This window comes from Oncorhynchus masou, chromosome 18 (genome assembly GCF_036934945.1).
Source record: "Oncorhynchus masou masou isolate Uvic2021 chromosome 18, UVic_Omas_1.1, whole genome shotgun sequence".
Taxonomy (NCBI): domain Eukaryota; kingdom Metazoa; phylum Chordata; class Actinopteri; order Salmoniformes; family Salmonidae; genus Oncorhynchus; species Oncorhynchus masou.
In genome coordinates, this window is record NC_088229.1 from 70,838 (window position 1) to 91,152 (window position 20,315).

The 20,315-nt window shown below is 46.7% G+C and overlaps 1 protein-coding gene across 1 annotated transcript in view; it reads left to right on the forward strand.

Annotated features, from left to right (window-relative positions):
* The window catches only part of lad1 (ladinin), an 82,293-nt gene that overhangs the window by 47,003 nt on the left and 14,975 nt on the right, over positions 1-20,315 (forward strand). Inside the window, exons 7-8 of the mRNA XM_064921947.1 lie at positions 10,451-10,494; positions 18,478-18,523. Coding sequence (XP_064778019.1) covers positions 10,451-10,494; positions 18,478-18,523 — 90 coding nt within the window. The remainder of the gene's footprint in view (positions 1-10,450; positions 10,495-18,477; positions 18,524-20,315) is intronic.

The window sequence follows — 20,315 nt, forward strand, 5'->3', positions numbered from 1 at the left end:
GGAAAAGCAGCGTCAGGCTATTGAAAACAGGCACACCAGGATAACAAGTTCTATGCAGGAACAAACGGCTTGAAACGTAGACTGCCTGAGCAGAGATTACGCAGCGTAGAAGTGTCAGGGCTGAGTATTTGTAGAGATCTATCTTGATTTTGGAACAGGTTGCAGCTGGTGGGGATCTGCTCTGCCTCAGCAGACCTATCTACACTCATACAATCCAAAGCACCCACACAGAGAGGAAGAGAGCACCGGGGGAGTGGCGGCAGGTTAGGAAGAGTTAGAGTTTAGAACTGTTGAGTAAGAGCTGTCGAGGAAGAGAGAGTTTAGAACTGTCGAGGTAGAGGGAGTTTAGAACTGTCGAGGTAGAGGGAGTTTAGAACTGTCGAGGTAGAGGGAGTTTGGACCTGTCGGGAGTTGGGACCTGTCGAGGGAGCTTAGAACTGTCGAGGGAGTTTAGACCTGTCGAGGGAGTTTAGAACTGTCGAGGTAGAGGGAGTTTGGACCTGTCGAGGGAGCTTAGAACTGTCGAGGGAGTTTAGACCTGTCGAGGGAGTTTAGAACTCTCGAGGTAGAGGGAGTTTAGAACTGTCGAGGTAGAGGGAGTTTAGGACTGTCGAGGTAGAGGGAGTTTAGAACTGTCGAGGTCGAGGAAGTTTGGACCTGTCGAGGGAGTTTAGACCTGTCAAGGGAGTTTGGAACTGTCGAGGGAGCTGGGACCTGTCGAGGGAGCTGGGACCTGTCGAGGGAGCTTAGAACTGTCGAGGGAGTTTAGACCTGTCGAGGGAGTTTAGAAGTGTCGAGGTAGAGGGAGTTTGGACCTGTCGAGGGAGCTTAGAACTGTCGAGGGAGTTTAGACCTGTCGAGGGAGTTTAGAACTCTCGAGGTAGAGGGAGTTTAGAACTGTCGAGGTAGAGGGAGTTTAGAACTGTCGAGGTCGAGGAAGTTTGGACCTGTCGAGGGAGTTTAGACCTGTCAAGGGAGTTTGGAACTGTCGAGGGAGCTGGGACCTGTCGAGGGAGCTTAGAACTGTCGAGGGAGTTTAGACCTGTCGAGGGAGTTTAGAAGTGTCGAGGTCGAGGGAGTTTGGAACTGTCGAGGTCGAGGGAGTTTGGAACTGTCGAGGTCGAGGGAGTTCGGAACTGTCGAGGTCGAGGGAGTTTGGAACTGTCGAGGTCGAGGGAGTTTGGAACTGTCGAGGTAGAGGGAGTTTTGAACTGTCGAGGGAGTTTGGACCTGTCGAGGGAGTTTGGACCTGTCGAGGGAGTTTGGAACTGTCGAGGTAGAGGGAGTTTGGAACTGTCGAGGTAGAGGGAGTTTGGAACTGTCGAGGTAGAGGGAGTTTGGAACTGTCGAGGTAGAGGGAGTTCGGAACTGTCGAGGTAGAGGGAGTTCGGAACTGTCGAGGTAGAGGGAGTTCGGAACTGTCGAGGTAGAGGGAGTTCGGAACTGTCGAGGTAGAGGGAGTTCGGAACTGTCGAGGTAGAGGGAGTTTGGAACTGTCGAGGTAGAGGGAGTTTGGAACTGTCGAGGTAGAGGGAGTTCGGAACTGTCGAGGTAGAGGGAGTTCGGAACTGTCGAGGTAGAGGGAGTTCGGAACTGTCGAGGTAGAGGGAGTTCGGAACTGTCGAGGTAGAGGGAGTTTGGAACGGTAGAGGGAGTTCAAAACTGTCGAGGTAGAGGGAGTTCAAAACTGTCGAGGAAGAGGGAGTTCGGAACTGTCGAGGAAGAGGGAGTTCGGAACTGTCGAGGTAGAGGGAGGTCGGAACTGTCGAGGTAGAGGCAGTTTGGAACTGTCGAGGTAGAGGGAGTTTCGACTTGTCGAGGGAGTTTGGACCTGTCGAGGGAGTTTGGACCTGTCGAGGTAGAGGGAGTTCGGAACTGTCGAGGTAGAGGGAGTTCGGAACTGTCGAGGTAGAGGGAGTTCGGAACTGTCGAGGTAGAGGGAGTTCGGAACTGTCGAGGTAGAGGGAGTTCGGAACTGTCGAGGTAGAGGGAGTTCGGAACTGTCGAGGTAGAGGGAGGTCGGAACTGTCGAGGTAGAGGGAGGTCGGAACTGTCGAGGTAGAGGGAGGTCGGAACTGTCGAGGTAGAGGGAGGTCGGAACTGTCGAGGTAGAGGGAGGTCGGAACTGTCGAGGTAGAGGGAGGTCGGAACTGTCGAGGTAGAGGGAGGTCGGAACTGTCGAGGTAGAGGAGGTCGGAACTGTCGAGGTAGAGGGAGGTCGGAACTGTCGAGGTAGAGGGAGGTCGGAACTGTCGAGGTAGAGGGAGGTCGGAACTGTCGAGGTAGAGGGAGGTCGGAACTGTCGAGGTAGAGGGAGGTCGGAACTGTCGAGGTAGAGGGAGGTCGGAACTGTCGAGGTAGAGGGAGGTCGGAACTGTCGAGGTAGAGGGAGGTCGGAACTGTCGAGGTAGAGGGAGGTCGGAACTGTCGAGGTAGAGGGAGGTCGGAACTGTCGAGGTAGAGGGAGGTCGGAACTGTCGAGGTAGAGGGAGGTCGGAACTGTCGAGGTAGAGGGAGGTCGGAACTGTCGAGGTAGAGGGAGGTCGGAACTGTCGAGGTAGAGGGAGGTCGGAACTGTCGAGGTAGAGGGAGGTCGGAACTGTCGAGGTAGAGGGAGGTCGGAACTGTCGAGGTAGAGGGAGGTCGGAACTGTCGAGGTAGAGGGAGGTCGGAACTGTCGAGGTAGAGGGAGGTCGGAACTGTCGAGGTAGAGGGAGGTCGGAACTGTCGAGGTAGAGGGAGGTCGGAACTGTCGAGGTAGAGGGAGGTCGGAACTGTCGAGGTAGAGGGAGGTCGGAACTGTCGAGGTAGAGGGAGGTCGGAACTGTCGAGGTAGAGGGAGGTCGGAACTGTCGAGGTAGAGGGAGGTCGGAACTGTCGAGGTAGAGGGAGGTCGGAACTGTCGAGGTAGAGGGAGGTCGGAACTGTCGAGGTAGAGGGAGTTTAGAACTGTCGAGGTAGAGAGAGTTTGGAACTGTCGAGGTAGAGGGAGTTTCGACTTGTCGAGGGAGTTTCGACCTGTCGAGGTAGAGGGAGTTTGGAACTGTCGAGGTAGAGGGAGTTTGGAACTGTCGAGGTAGAGGGAGTTTGGAACTGTCGAGGTAGAGGGAGTTTGGAACTGTCGAGGTAGAGGGAGTTTGGAACTGTCGAGGTAGAGGGAGTTTAGAACTGTCGAGGTAGAGGGAGTTTGGAACTGTCGAGGTAGAGGGAGTTTCGACTTGTCGAGGGAGTTTCGACCTGTCGAGGTAGAGAGAGTTTGGAACTGTCGAGGTAGAGGGAGTTTGGAACTGTCGAGGTAGAGGGAGTTTGGAACTGTCGAGGTAGAGGGAGTTTGGAACTGTCGAGGTAGAGGGAGTTTGGAACTGTCGAGGTAGAGGGAGGTCGGAACTGTCGAGGTAGAGGGAGTTTGGAACTGTCGAGGTAGAGGGAGTTTGGAACTGTCGAGGTAGAGGGAGTTCGGAACTGTCGAGGTAGAGGGAGGTCGGAACTGTCGAGGTAGAGGGAGGTCGGAACTGTCGAGGTAGAGGGAGTTCGGAACTGTCGAGGTAGAGGGAGTTCGGAACTGTCGAGGTAGAGGGAGTTCGGAACTGTCGAGGTAGAGGGAGTTCGGAACTGTTGAGGTAGAGGGAGTTTGGAACTGTCGAGGTAGAGGGAGTTCGGAACTGTCGAGGTAGAGGGAGTTTGGAACTGTCGAGGTAGAGGGAGTTTGGAACTGTCGAGGTAGAGGGAGTTTGGAACTGTCGAGGTAGAGGGAGTTTGGAACTGTCGAGGTAGAGGGAGTTCGGAACTGTCGAGGTAGAGGGAGGTCGGAACTGTCGAGGTAGAGGGAGGTCGGAACTGTCGAGGTAGAGGGAGGTCGGAACTGTCGAGGTAGAGGGAGGTCGGAACTGTCGAGGTAGAGGGAGGTCGGAACTGTCGAGGTAGAGGGAGTTCGGAACTGTCGAGGTAGAGGGAGGTCGGAACTGTCGAGGTAGAGGGAGGTCGGAACTGTCGAGGTAGAGGGAGGTCGGAACTGTCGAGAGGTAGAGGGAGGTCGGAACTGTCGAGGTAGAGGGAGGTCGGAACTGTCGAGGTAGAGGGAGGTCGGAACTGTCGAGGTAGAGGGAGGTCGGAACTGTCGAGGTAGAGGGAGGTCGGAACTGTCGAGGTAGAGGGAGGTCGGAACTGTCGAGGTAGAGGGAGGTCGGAACTGTCGAGGTAGAGGGAGGTCGGAACTGTCGAGGTAGAGGGAGGTCGGAACTGTCGAGGTAGAGGGAGGTCGGAACTGTCGAGGTAGAGGGAGGTCGGAACTGTCGAGGTAGAGGGAGGTCGGAACTGTCGAGGTAGAGGGAGGTCGGAACTGTCGAGGTAGAGGGAGGTCGGAACTGTCGAGGTAGAGGGAGGTCGGAACTGTCGAGGTAGAGGGAGGTCGGAACTGTCGAGGTAGAGGGAGGTCGGAACTGTCGAGGTAGAGGGAGGTCGGAACTGTCGAGGTAGAGGGAGGTCGGAACTGTCGAGGTAGAGGGAGGTCGGAACTGTCGAGGTAGAGGGAGGTCGGAACTGTCGAGGTAGAGGGAGGTCGGAACTGTCGAGGTAGAGGGAGGTCGGAACTGTCGAGGTAGAGGGAGGTCGGAACTGTCGAGGTAGAGGGAGGTCGGAACTGTCGAGGTAGAGGGAGGTCGGAACTGTCGAGGTAGAGGGAGGTCGGAACTGTCGAGGTAGAGGGAGGTCGGAACTGTCGAGGTAGAGGGAGGTCGGAACTGTCGAGGTAGAGGGAGGTCGGAACTGTCGAGGTAGAGGGAGGTCGGAACTGTCGAGGTAGAGGGAGGTCGGAACTGTCGAGGTAGAGGGAGGTCGGAACTGTCGAGGTAGAGGGAGGTCGGAACTGTCGAGGTAGAGGGAGGTCGGAACTGTCGAGGTAGAGGGAGGTCGGAACTGTCGAGGTAGAGGGAGGTCGGAACTGTCGAGGTAGAGGGAGGTCGGAACTGTCGAGGTAGAGGGAGGTCGGAACTGTCGAGGTAGAGGGAGGTCGGAACTGTCGAGGTAGAGGGAGGTCGGAACTGTCGAGGTAGAGGGAGGTCGGAACTGTCGAGGTAGAGGGAGGTCGGAACTGTCGAGGTAGAGGGAGGTCGGAACTGTCGAGGTAGAGAGAGTTTGGAACTGTCGAGGTAGAGGGAGTTTCGACTTGTCGAGGGAGTTTCGACCTGTCGAGGTAGAGAGAGTTTGGAACTGTCGAGGTAGAGGGAGTTTGGAACTGTCGAGGTAGAGGGAGTTTGGAACTGTCGAGGTAGAGGGAGTTTGGAACTGTCGAGGTAGAGGGAGTTTGGAACTGTCGAGGTAGAGGGAGTTTGGAACTGTCGAGGTAGAGGGAGTTTGGAACTGTCGAGGTAGAGGGAGTTTGGACCTGTCGAGGGGGTTTGGACCTGTCGAGGTAGAGGGAGTTTGGAACTGTCGAGGTAGAGGGAGTTTGGAACTGTCGAGGTAGAGGGAGTTTGGAACTGTCGAGGTAGAGGGAGTTTGGAACTGTCGAGGTAGAGGGAGTTTGGACCTGTCGAGGGGGTTTGGACCTGTCGAGGGAGCTTAGAACTGTCAAGGGAGTTTAGACCTGACAAGCGGGTTTAGAACTGTCGAGGTAGAGGGAGTTTAGACATGACAAGGGAGTTTAGCACTGTCAAAGCGGGGTTTATACCTGTCGAGGGAGTTTAGAACTGTCGAGGAAGAGGGAGTTTAGACCTGTCGAGTTAGTCAGTCTAGAACTGTAGTAGAGTTAGAGGGAGTTTATAATCAAATCAAATAAATAAATGTGCCAAATACAACAGGTGAAGACCTTACCATGAAATGTTGACTTACAAGCCCTTAACCAACAATGCAGTTCAATAAATAGAGTTAAGAAAATATTTACTTAATAAATTAAAGTTTTTTTCAAAAACGAACTAAAGAAAATGACAAAAATAACGAGGCTATATACAGTGGATACCAGGACCAAGTCAATCTGCGGAGGTACAGGTTAGTCGAGGTAATTTGTAAATTGACTCGGCATGGATAATAAACCACGTGTAGCAGCAGTGCAAGCACGGAGGGTAAATAGTCCAGGTAGCCACTTGATTCATAGTTAGGTAGTCTTATGGCTTGGGTGTAGAAGCTGTTATGGAGCCTTTTGGTCATGGACATTGCGCTCCAATACCGCTTGCCATGCGGTAGAAGAGAGAACAGTCTATGACTTGGGTGACTGGAGTCTTTGCCAATATTTTGGTCTTTCCTCTGACACCGCCTAGTATACACAGTTGAAGTCGTACATTTACATGCACTTAGGTTAGAGTCATTAACACTTGGTTTTCAACCAATCCAGACATTTCTTGTTAACAAATTATAGTTTTGGCAAGTCTGTTAGGACATCTACTTTGGGCATGACAAGTCATTTTTCCAACAGTTGTTTACAGACAGATTATTTCACATATAATTCACTGTATCACAATTCCAGTTGGTCAGACGTTTACATACACTAAGTTGACTGTGCCTTTAAACAGCTTGGAAATTCCAGAAAATTATGTCATGGCTTTAGAAACTTCTGAGTCATTTGAGTCAATTGGAGTTGTACCTGTGGATATATTTCAAGGCCTACCTTCAAACTCAGTGCCTCTGTGCTTGACATCATGGAAAAGGTCTGTAAACCTCCACAAGTCTGGTTCATCCTTGGGAGCAATTTCCAAATGCCTAAACGTACCACGTTCATCTGTACAAACAATACCGCTCAGAGATGAACGTACTTTGGTGCGAAAAGTGCAAATCAATCCCAGAACAACAGCAAAGGACCTTGTGAAGATGCTGGAGGAAACAGGTACAAAAGTATCTATATCCACAGTAAAACGAGTCCTATATATCGACATAACCTGAAAGGCCGCTCAGCAAGGAAGAAACCACTGCTCCAAATCCGCCATTAAAAAGCCAGACTACGGTTTGTAACTGCACATGGGGACTTTTTTTTCGTACTTTTTGGAGAAATGTCCTCTGGTCTGATGAAACAAAACTAAAACTGTTTGGCCATAATGACCATAGTTATGTTTGGAGGAAAAAGCGGGAGGCTTGCAAGCCGAAGAACACCATCCCAACCGTGAAGCACGGGGGTGGCAGCATCATGTTGTGGGGGTGCTTTGCTGCAGGAGGGACTGGTGCACGTAACAAAACAGATGGGATCATGAGGGAGGAAAATGATGTGGATATATTGAAGCAACATCTCAAGACATCAGTCAGGAAGTTAAAGCTTGGTCACAAGTGGGTCTTCCAAATAGACAATGACCCCAAGCATACTTCCAAAGTTGTGGCAAAATGTTGTGGCAAAATGGACAACAAAGTCAGTGTATTGGAGTGGCCATCACAAAGCCCTGACCTCAAGCCTATAGAAAATGTGTGGGCAGAACTGAAAAAGCGGCCTACAAACCTGACTCAAATCAAATTACATTTTACATTACATTTAAGTCATTTAGCAGACGCTCTTATCCAGAGCGACTTACAAATTGGTGAATTCACCTTCTGACATCCAGTGGAACAGCCACTTTACAATAGTGCATCTAAATCATTTAAGGGGGGTGAGAAGGATTACTTTATCCTATCCTAGGTATTCCTTAAAGAGGTGGGGTTTCAGGTGTCTCCGGAAGGTGGTGATTGACTCCGCTGTCCTGGCGTCGTGAGGGAGTTTGTTCCACCATTGGGGGGCCAGAGCAGCGAACAGTTTTGACTGGGCTGAGCGGGAACTGTACTTCCTCAGTGGTAGGGAGGCGAGCAGGCCAGAGGTGGATGAACGCAGTGCCCTTGTTTGGGTGTAGGGCCTGATCAGAGCCTGGAGTTACTGCGGTGCCGCTTCCTGTGTGAGGCAGGGTCGTACTCTGCGGATGTTGTAGAGCATGAACCTACAGGAACGGGCCACCGCCTTGATGTTAGTTGAGAACGACAGGGTGTTGTCCAGGATCACGCCAAGGTTCTTAGCGCTCTGGGAGGAGGACACAATGGAGTTGTCAACCGTGATGCTGAATACAACAGGTGTTGATCTTACAGTGAAATATTTACTTACAGGCTCTAACCAATAGTGCAAAAAAGGTATTAGGTGAACAACAGGTAAGTAAAGAAATAAAACAACAGTAAAAAGACAGGATATATACAGTAGTGTGGCTATATACAGCAGTGAGGCTATGTATAGACACTGGTTAGTCAGGCTGATTGAGGTCGTATGTAGATATGGTTCAAGTGACAATGCATATATGATGAACAGAGAGCAGCAGTAGCGTAAGAGAGGGGTTGGCGGGTGGTGGGTGGTACACAATGCAGATAGCCAAGTTAGCCAATGTGCAGGAGCACTCAATTGGGTCAGCCCAATTGAGGTAATATGTACATGAATGTATAGTTAAAGTCACTATGCATATATGATAAACAAAGAGTAGCAGCAGCAGTGTAAAAGAGGGGTTGGGGGGGCAAACAATGAAAATAGTCCATGTAGCCATTTGATTACCTGTTCAGGAGTCTTATGGCTTGGGGGTAAAAACTGTTGAGAAGCCTTTTTGTCCTAGACTTGGTACTCCGGTACCTCTTGCCATGCGGTAGTAGAGAGAACAGTCTATGACTGGGGTGGCTGGGGTCTTGAACAATTTTTAGGGCCTTCCTCTGACACCGCCTGGTATAGAGGTCCTGGATGGCAGGCAGCTTAGCCCCAGTGATGTACTGGTCCGTACGCAGTACCCTCTGTAGTGCCTTGCGGTCAGAGGCCGAGCAATTGTCGTACCAGGCAATGATGCAACCAGTCAGGATGCTCTCGATGTTGCAGCTGTAGAACCTTTTGAGGATCTGAGGACCCATGCCAAATCTTTTTAGTTTCCTGAGGGGGAATAGGCTTTGTCGTGACCTCTTTAAGACTTTCTTGGTGTGTTTGGACCATTCTAGTTTGTTGTTGATGTGGACACCAAGGAACTTGAAGCTCTCAACCTGCTCCACTACAGCCCAGTTGATGAGAATGGGGCGTGCTCGGTCCTCCTTTTACTGTAGTCCACAATCATCTCCTTAGTCTTGGTTATGTTGAGGAACAGGTTGTTATTCTGGCACCAACCGGCCAGGTCTCTGACCTCCCTATATGCTGTCTAGTCATTGTCGGTGATCAGGCCTACCACTGTTGTGTCGTCTGCAAACTTAATGATGATGTTGGAGTCGTGCCTCTACAGGAGCACCAGTGTTGAGGATCAGTGTGGCAGATGTGTTGCTTCCTACCCTCACCACCTGGTGGTGGCCCGTCAGGAAGTCCAGGATCCAGTTTCAGAGGGAGGTGTTTAGTCCCAGGATTCTTAGCTTAGTGATGAGCTTTGAGGGTACTATGGTGTTGAACGCTGAGCTATAGTCAATGAATAGCATTCTCACATAAGTGTTCCTTTTGTCCAGGTGGGAAAGGGCAGTGTGGGGTGCAATAGAGATTGCATCATCTGTGGATCTGTTTGGTTGGTATGCAAATTAGAGTGGGTCTAGGGTTTCTGGGATAATGGTGTTGATGGGAGCAATTACCAACCTTTCAAAGCACTTCATGGCTACAGACGCGAGTGCTACGGAGTGGTAAGCAGGTTACCTTCGCTTCCTTGGGCACAGGGACTATGGTGGTCTACTTGAAACATGTAGGTATTACAGACTCAGTCAGGGAGAGGTTGAACATGTCAGTGAAGACACTTGCCAGTTGGTACGTGCACCTTCAGTACACGTCCTGGTAATCCATGGCCCTGCGGCTTTGTGAATGTTGATCTTTTTAAAGGTCTTTCTCACATCGAGAGTGGGATTACCGCTAGTGCTCTCATGCATGCTTCAGTTTTGCTTGCCTCGAATCAAGCATAAAAGGCATTTATCTCATCTGGTTGGCTCGTGTCACTGGGCACCTCGTGGCTGGGTTTCCCTTTGTAGTCCGTAATATTTTTCAAGCCCAGCCACGTCCGACGAGCATCAGAGCCAGTGCAGTAGGTTTCAATATTAGTCCTGTATTGAGGCTTTTTCTGTTTGATCACAGACACACACACACACACACACACACACACACACACACACACACACACACACACACACACACACACACACACACACACACACTCTGTCCTTACAGACACACACACACACACACACACTCTCTGTCCTTGTAGACTCACAAACACACACACACACACACACACACACACACACACACACACACACACACACACACACACACACACACTCTCTCTGTCCTTATAGACACACACACACACACACACACACACACACTCTCTCTCTTTCCTTATAGACACACACACACACACACACACACACACACACACACACACACACACACACACTCTCTCTCTCTCTGTCCTTATAGACACACACACACACACACACACACTCTCACTCTCTCTCTCTCTCTCTCTCTCTCTCTCTGTCCTTACTGACACACACATGCTCTCTCTGTCCACAGATGCTGAGGAAGAAAGAGGAGGAAAGCATGCCTTTACAGAGGAGGTAACAGACACACACACACACACACACATTAGATAAGCCCGAGCCCTACCCATGCCCATGACATTTACCATTGCCCGATTGTCTCTGTCAAATGTAAGGCCATGGGTTTCTCACTATCACAGGTCAAGGATTTTTTTTAACAAACAAAAAGAGTTGAACAAGAAGTTGTTACAACAACAAGAAAATAGCATTCTGAAATCAACCCTAACGAGCGATGGAGAGGTACCAGAATCACTGCCCAGCCATCCCGAGTTCATCGGGCCAGTCAATTTGGCATTCCTGCACGATTTTTATAGCATGACAAATTCGTGATGGTGAATGCCCAGTTAACCATATTGCAAATGCACAGTGACTTTGCAAGAGTGAGAAAACATCAACAAATGGACATTCTGAAATCAACCCTAACGAGCATTGGAGAAGTACCAGAATCACTGCGCAGCCATCCCGAGTTCATCGGGCCAGTCAATTTGGCATTCCTGCACGATTTTTATAGCATGACAAATTCGTGATGGTGAATGCCCAGTTAACCATATTGCAAATGCACAGTGACTTTGCAAAAGTGAGAAAACATAAACAAATGGACATGATGAAATCAACACCACGAGTGATTGAAAGGAACAACAATCACTGACCGGCCATCCCGAGTTCATCAGGCCAGTCAATTTTGCATTTCTGCAGGATTTTTATAGCATGTCAAATTTCTTATGACATTTGGCCCCCACAAAACATATGCCTTATGCACAAGTAAAAAAAAAAAAATAATAATTATGATAATAAAATATGACTAAAGTATGTTGATACAGTTCTTATACGTGTGTAATTGACACAAAATTCTAAAGAATTTCAAAAAACGGTCCAGAAAGCACTTTTTTAGGGGTGTGTTAAGTTTTTTATGAAATTTTGCAATTATTGACTTTTGACTTCTGACTTCCTATGAAATCATATTGCAAATGGAGAAAACACATGCAATAATTTCTCAAATTTCTTATGACATTTGGCCCCCACAAAACATATGCCTTATGCACAAGTAAAAAAAATTAAATAAATTATGATAATAAAATTGGACAAAAGTATATTCATACAGTTCTTACACATGTGTAATTGACAAAAAAAGCGAAAGAATTTCGAAAAACGGTCCAGAAAGCACTTTTTTAAGGGGTGATAAGTTTTTGACAAAAAATTCATTTTTTCAAAATTTGGCTTTTGGATGTTGACTTGGGGTCCATTTCCTATATGAAAAACCAAGGTGGAGCGCACACGCCACCTGTTGGATTTTTGAAGTGTTACAACTGGCAATTGCCATATGGCATTTGCAAAACATTTTGCATGAATCAATGCCGATTTGGGTGGTATTGTCCATCGTGTACATGGTTTGTACTATGCCAATGGTTTCCCATTCATTTTTGTCCATTTCAGGGGGGAATTCACTTACATCCTACCATACCTTTGTCTGTACATTATACCTTGATGCTATTTTATCGCCCCCAGAAACCTCCTTTTACTCTCTGTTCCAGACGTTCTAGACGACCAATTTTTATTGCTTTTAGCCGCACCCTTATTCTACTCCTCCTCTGTTCCTCTGGCAATGTAGAGGTGAATCCAGGCCCTACAGTGCCTAGCTCCACTCCTATTCCCCAGGCGCTCTCTTTTGACGATTTCTGTAACCATAATAGCCTTGGTTTCATGCATGTTAACATTAGAAGCCTCCTCCCTAAGTTTGTTCTATTCACTGCTTGAGCACACTCTGCCAACCCGGATGTTCTAGCTGTGTCTAAATCCTGGCTTAGGAAGACTACCAAAAATTCAGAAATTTTAATTCCAAACTACAAACTTTTCAGACAAGATAGAACTGCCAAAGGGGGCGGTGTTGCAATCTACTGCAAATATAGCCTGCAGAGTTCTGTCCTACTATCCAGGTCTGTACCCAAACAATTTGAACTTCTACTTTTAAAAATCCACCTCTCTAAAAACAAGTCTCTCACCGTTGCAGTCTGCTATAGACCACCCTCTGCCTCCAGCTGTGCTCTGGACACCATATGTGAACTGATTGCCCCCCATCTATCTTCAGAGCTCGTGCTGCTAGGCGACCTAAACTGGAACATGCTTAACACCCCAGCCATCCTACAATCTAAACTTGATGCCCTCAATCTCACACAAATTATCAATGAACCTACCAGGTACCTCCCCAAAGCCTTAAACACGGGCACCCTCATAGATATCATCCTAACCAACTTTCCCTCTAAATACACCTCTGCTGTCTTCAACCAAGATCTCAGCGATCACTGCCTCATTGCCTGCATCCGTAATGGGTCAGCGGTCAAACGACCTCCACTCATCACTGTAAAACGCTCCCTGAAACACTTCAGCGAGCAGGCCTTTCTAATCAACCTGGCCGGGGTATCCTGGAAGGATATTGATCTCATCCCATCAGTAGAGGATGCCTGGATATTTTTTTTAAATGCCTTCCTTACCATCTTAAATAAACATGCCCCATTCAAGAAATGTAGAACCAGGAACAGATATAGCCCTTGGTTCTCCCCAGACCTGACTGCCCTCTTGACCCAAACTGCTACAGACCTATATCTATCCTACCATGCCTTTCTAAGGTCTTCGAAAGCCAAGTCAACAAACAGATTACCGACCATTTCGAATCTCACCATACCTTCTCTGCTATGCAATCTGGTTTCAGAGCTGGTCATGGGTGCACCTCAGCCACGCTCAAGGTCCTAAACGATATCTTAACCGCCATCGATAAGAAACATTACTGTGCAGCCGTGTTCATTGATCTGGCCAAGGCTTTCGACTCTGTCAATCACCACATCCTCATCGGCAGACTCGACAGCCTTGATTTCTCAAATGATTGCTTCACCTGGTTCACCAACTACTTCTCTGATAGAGTTCAGTGTGTCAAATCGGAGGGTCTGCTGTCCGGACCTCTGGCAGTCTCTATGGGGGTGCCACAGGGTTCAATTCTTGGACCGACTCTCTTCTCTGTATACATCAATGATGTCGCTCTTGCTGCTGGTGAGTCTCTGATCCACATCTACGCAGACGACACCATTCTGTATACTTCTGGCCCTTCTTTGGACACTGTTAACAACTATCCAGGCAAGCTTCAATGCCATACAACTCTCCTTCCGTGGCCTCCAATTGCTCTTAAATACAAGTAAAACTAAATGCATGCTCTTCAACCGATCGCTACCCACACCTGCCCGCCTTTCCAACATCACTACTCTGGATGGCTCTGACTTAGAATACGTGGACACTACAAATACTTAGGTGTCTGGTTAGACTGTAAACTCTCCTTCCAGACCCATATCAAATATCTCCAATCCAAAGTTAAATCTAGAATTGGCTTCCTATTTCGCAACAAAGCATCCTTCACTCATGCTGCCAAACATACCCTTGTAAAACTGACCATCCTACCAATCCTCGACTTTGGCGATGTCATTTACAAAATAGCCTCCAATACCCTACTCAACAAATTGGATGCAGTCTATCACAGTGCCATCCGTTTTGTCACCAAAGCCCCATATACTACCCACCATTGCGACCTGTACGCTCTCGTTGGCTGGCCCTCGCTTCATACTCGTCGCCAAACCCACTGGCTCCATGTCATCCACAAGACCCTGCTAGGTAAAGTCCCCCCTTATCTCAGCTCGCTGGTCACCATAGCATCTCCCACCTGTAGCACACGCTCCAGCAGGTATATCTCTCTAGTCACCCCCAAAACCAATTCTTTCTTTGGCCGCCTCTCCTTCCAGTTCTCTGCTGCCAACGACTGGAACGAACTACAAAAAGCACTGAAACTGGAAACACTTATCTCCCTCACTAGCTTTAAGCACCAACTGTCAGAGCAGCTCACAGATTACTGCACCTGTACATAGCCCACCTATATTTTAGCCCAAACAACTACCTCTTTCCCTACTGTATTTTATTTATTTATTTATTTATTTTGCTCCTTTGCACCCCATTATTTTTATTTCTACTTTGCACATTCTTCCATTGCAAATCTACCATTCCAGTGTTTTACTTGCTATATTGTATTTGCTTTGCCACCATGGCCTTTTTTTGCCTTTACCTCCCTTATCTCACCTCATTTGCTCACATCGTATATAGACTTGTTTATACTGTATTATTGACTGTATGTTTGTTTTACTCCATGTGTAACTCTGTGTCGTTGTATGTGTCAAACTGCTTTGCTTTATCCTGGCCAGGTCGCAATTGTAAATGAGAACTTGTTCTCAACTTGCCTACCTGGTTAAATAAAGGTGAAATAAAAAGGACATTACATCAAAGTTGGATCAGCCTGTAGTGTGACTTCCATGGGTTGATAAATTTGATTTCCATTGATAATTTTTGTGTGATTTTGTTGTCAGCACATTCAACTATGTAAAGAAAAAAGTATTTAATAAGAATATTTCATTCAGATCTAGGATGTGTTATTTTAGTGTTCCCTTTATATTTTTTTAGCAGTGTATATTTGTAAACAACAGCTGGTGCATGAAATCTAAGGAAGTCTTGAGTTTTTGCTCACCTGAGGTTGAGTATCTCTTGATAAGCTGTAGACTACACTATTTACCGAGAGAGTTTTCATCTGTATTTCTCGTAGCTATCTATATACCACCACAAACCGATGCTAGCTCTAAGACCGCACTCAATGAGCTGTAAACGGCCATAAGCAAACAGGAAAGAGCTCATCCAGAGGCAGCACTCCTAGTGGCCAGGGAGTTGAACTTGTTTGGGATAGGGGGCATTATTTTGATGTCCGGATGAAAAGCGTGCACTGTGATGCAGTGCCTTAGACCGCTGCACCACTTGGGAGCCCAGAGGCGGTGCTCGTTGTGGCCTGGGACTTTAATGTAGGAAAACTCGTTTTTACCTCATTTCTACTAGCATGTTAAATGTGCAACCAGAGGGTAAAAAAATTCTAGACCACTTTTACTCAACATACAGAGATGCATACAAATCTCTCCATCGCCCTCCATTTGGCAAATCTGACTAATTATTTTCTTCTGATTCCTGCTTACGAACAAAATCTAAAGCCAGAAGCGCCAGTGACTCGGTCGACAAGAAAGTGGTCAGATGAAGCAGATACTAAGCTACAGAACTGTTTTGCTAGCACAGACTGGAATATGTTCCAGGATTCTTCCGATGGCATTGAGGAGTACAACACAGGCTTCATCAATAAGTACATCAATGATGTCGTCCACACAGTGACCACACATACATACCCCAACCAGAAGCCATGGATTACAGGCAACATCTGCACTGAGCTAAAGGGTGGAGCTGTTGATTTCAACTGGACTCTAACCCGGAAGCTTACACAAAATCCTGCTATGCCCTTCGACGAACCATCAAACAGGCAAAGCATTAATACAGGACTGAGATTGATACTACACCGGTTCCAACGCTCGTCGGATGGGGCAGGGCTTGCAAACTATTACAGACTACAGGCTGCTTTTTGTTCTATGTTGCTCTGTCTGTATGCTACGTCTTGCTTGTCCTATGTTGCTCTGCATGTGCTCCCTGCTCAATGATTGTCTATATTGTAATTGTTTTTAATAACCTACCCAGGGACTGCGGTTAAAATTAGCCGGCTGGCTAAAACCGACACTTTTACTGAAACGTTGATTATTGTGAACTGTCCCTGTAAAAATAAACTCAAACTCAAACAAAGGGAAGCACATCCGTGAGCTGCCCAGTGACACGAGCCTACCAGACGAGCTGAATTACTTCTATGCTCGCGTCGAGGCAAGTAACACTGAAGCATGCATGAGAGCATCAGCTGTTCCAGACAACTGTGTGATCACGCTCTCCATAGCCAATGTGAGTAAGACCTTTTAAACAGGTCAACATTCACAAGGCTGCAGGGCCAGATGGAGTACCAGGACGTGTACTCCGAGCATGCACTGACCAACTGGCAAGTGTCTTCACTGATATCTTCAATCAGTCCCTGTCTGAGTCTGTAACACCAACATGGTTCAAGCAGACCACCATAGTCCCTATGCCCAAGACCACCAAGGAAACCTACCTAAATGACTAGTGACTCATAGCTCTCATGTCTGTAGCCATGAAGTGCTTTGAAAGGCTGGTCATGGTTCACATCAACACCATTTTCCCAGAAACCCTAGACTCACTTCTATTTGCATACCGCCCCAACAGATCCACAGATGATGCACTCAATACTGCCCTTTCCCACATGGACAAAAGGAACACCTATGTTGCAATGCTATTAATTGGCTACAGCTCAGCGTTCAACACCATAGTGCCCTCAAAGCTCATCACTAAGCTAAGGACCCTCTCGACTAAACACCTCTGCAACTGGATCCTGGATCTCATGATGGGCCGCCCGTAGGTGGTAAGGGTAGTTAACAAAACATCCACCACGCTGATCCTCAACAAGGGGGCCATTCAGGGGTGCGTGCTCAGTCTCCTCCTGTACTCCCTGTTCACTCATGACTACATGGCCAGACACGACTCCAACACCATCATCAAGTTTAACAATGACACAACAGCGGGAGGCCTGATCACCAACAACGATGAGACAGCATGTAGGGAGGAGGTCAGAGACCTGGCCGTGTGGTGCCAGGACAACAACCTCTCCCTCAACATAATCAAGACTAAGGAGATGATTGTGGACTACAGGAAAAGGAGGACCGAACACGCCCCCATTCTCATCGACTGGGCTGCAGTGGAGCAGGTTGAGAGCTTCAAGTCCCTTGGTGTCCACATCACCAACAAACTATCTTGTTTCAAACACACTACTAAGACAGTCATGAAGAGGGCACGACAAAGCCTATTCCTAGTCATAGACTGTTCTCTCTGCTATCGCACAACAAGCGGTACAGGAGCTCCGAGTCTAGTTCCAAAAGGCTTCTTAACAGCTTCTTCCCACAAGCCATAAGACTCCTGAACAACTAATCAAAGGGCTACCCAGACCCACCTTTTTCACTGCTGCTACTCTCTAAGCATAGTCACTTTAACTCTAGCTACATGTAAGATCAGATCAGGTCTTGATAATATGTGCTGATACAGGTTCAGGAGTAATGCTGGAAAAGGTACTTTCTTACCATGAAACTGCAATGATGAGAGATGTTCTTCTTTGTTTTTATGTCAAATCAAATCAACTTTTATTTGTCACATACACATAGTTAGCAGATGTTAATGCGAGTGTAGCGAAATGCTTGTGCTTCTAGTTCCGACAATGCAGTAATAACCAACAAGTAATCTAACTAACAATTCTTAAACTATTGTCTTATACACAGTGTAAGGGGATAACGAATATGTACATAAGGATATATGAATGAGTGATGGTACAGAGCAGCATAGGCAAGATACAGTAGATGGTATCGAGTACAGTATATACATATGAGATGAGTATTAAACAAAGTCTCTCTGTGTTGCATCTTGTCCAGCCATCTTGTCTCAAGAGGACCACAATGGAAATAAGTCCCAGACTTTGTGTGTTATCCTCAATGATTGTACTCATGTGTCTTTTTCAAGTTCTATGTGTGCTTGTTTTTAAAATGGTTGAATTAATAAACCAAACCAGATATTGATGAAAAACAGGCCCTGCGCTAAACCGATGTATAATGTCGGGTTCTGGTCGGGTAGCAGAGCTCTAACATACTGACTGTGATCCTTGGTACATAATGGCTGTTATGTTTGATGATCAATTATCTTTTGTTTTATCCAACTTTGTCTTTCAATCTTTTCTCCTCTATCTCTTTCCACTCAATCTCTCTCTATCTCTTTCCACTCAATCTCTCTCTATCTCTCTCTCTCCTCTCAATCTCTCTCTCCTCTTAATCTCTCCTCTATCCATCTCCATCTCTCTCCTCTCCATCTCTCCTCTCCATCTCTCTCCTGTCACTCTCTCTCTCCTCTCTCAATCTCTCTCCTTTCTCTCTATCTCTCGCCTCTCTATCCTCTCAATCTCTCTCTCACCTCTCAATCTCTCTCTGTGTCTCTCTCTCTCAGTGCCAGCGTCCGGATGGCCTCCAAGACATTTGAACCCAGTAGCTCGGTGAGTTAAAGTTTGGGTTAAAGGTCAGGGGTTTATGATATAAAAAGTATGATTTTTCTATCGCTTTGGTTTATGTGGTGTTTTTGTTTAACTATTCGTACAAAACGCCTACCTGGTAACACCTGAAATGTCTCATATTGTGCACCAATTTTGTTTGAATTTAAAATATATATATTTAACCTTTATTTAACTAGGCAAAACATGCCTAGTTTTTTGTTGCCTTGAAAACACATTTCACCACATAACCATTAATCCAAAATATACACTTACTGTGAAATACCATTAGACATTGATTTAATCACCAAAACATCATAATAATCTTCTCAATTTAGTTATTTTAACAACCAGTTAATCCAATAGCAAAATAATCTAACATTTCAAAATTGTCCTTTGAATGTAAAATGGTACAGCACTGCAAATTACAGAATATATTAAAATATATGCAACTTGTATGTTTTATATCATACAATTTCATCCAGGAAGCTTTTGGACATAAGAGCAATGTTGAGGGAATCCTATTTACTCAGAAAAATACACTCATATAATTGGTAAGACATACAAAACCTTGCAGAAAGCCTATCCAATTGATAATCTCGTAGAAAAAAATATGAAGTACCAGATTCAAGACTTAAAAATAACTAATATAGGCACAGATGGAGGGAGTTTTGGAACATAACTAATGAAATTACAGTTATTAAAACTGTAATCTTAATCCAGTATAAACTAATTATACAAGAGACAAAATTCACAAATTGGACAGCACAGCAGAAGAGTCATGTCTTAAATGTAAATTAAAAAAATGACTCAACAGTTCATGCCTTCTGGGAGTGCTATAAAGTCCAAAAGTATGACATTATCTGTCAGAAGTTTTAGAATGTAAATGTACTTTTAATCCGTGTGGTGAGATACCCAATGGGGTGGACTAGGGCTGTTACAGTGACCGTATTACTGCCAGTCATGATGGCAGTCAAATCCCATGTGACTGTTTAGTCACTGTAATTAGGCTTCTCCAAGCTCTGATGCTGCTGATGGTCATTAGTAGGCTACCAAACCTGCTTACTACCTGGTCCTCAGCACTCGGTTGTCCCACTGAGATGCCTTAGACCGCTGTGTCACTCGGGAGGATGAGCAGATATTATTTCTCTACCCTTACTACCTGGGGGCATCAGGAAGTCCAGGATCCAGTTGTAGAGGGAGGGGTTTAGTCCCAGGGTCTTTAGTTTAGTGATGTGCTTTGAGGGCACTATGGTGTTGAACGCTGAGTTGTAGTCAATGAATTGCATTCTCACATGGGTGTTCCTTTTGTCCAGGTGAGAAAGGGCAGTGTGGAGTGCAATTGGGATTGCGCCATCTGTTGATCTGTTGGGGCGGTCTGCAAATTGGAGTGGGTCTAGGGTGTCCGGGAGGATGCTGTTGATGTGAGCCATGACCAGCCTTTCAAAACACTTCACCGACATAAGTGCTAGTCATTTAAGATGGTTACCTTTCACTTTCTTGGGCACATGGACTATTGTGGTCTGCTTGAAACATGTTGGTATTACAGACTCGGTCAGGGAGAGGTTGAAAATATCAGTGAAGACACTTGCCAGTTGGTCAATGCATGCTCTGAGTGCACGTCCCGGTAATCAGTCTGGCCCCGCTCAGTGTTCTCGCGCAATTGCATAGCATATTTGCACATTTATCTTCTGCACATCTACCATTCCAGTATTTAATTGCTATATTGTAATTACTTCGGCACCATGACCTATTTACTGCCTTTTATGTTTTTTATTTTTTTTATTTCACCTTTATT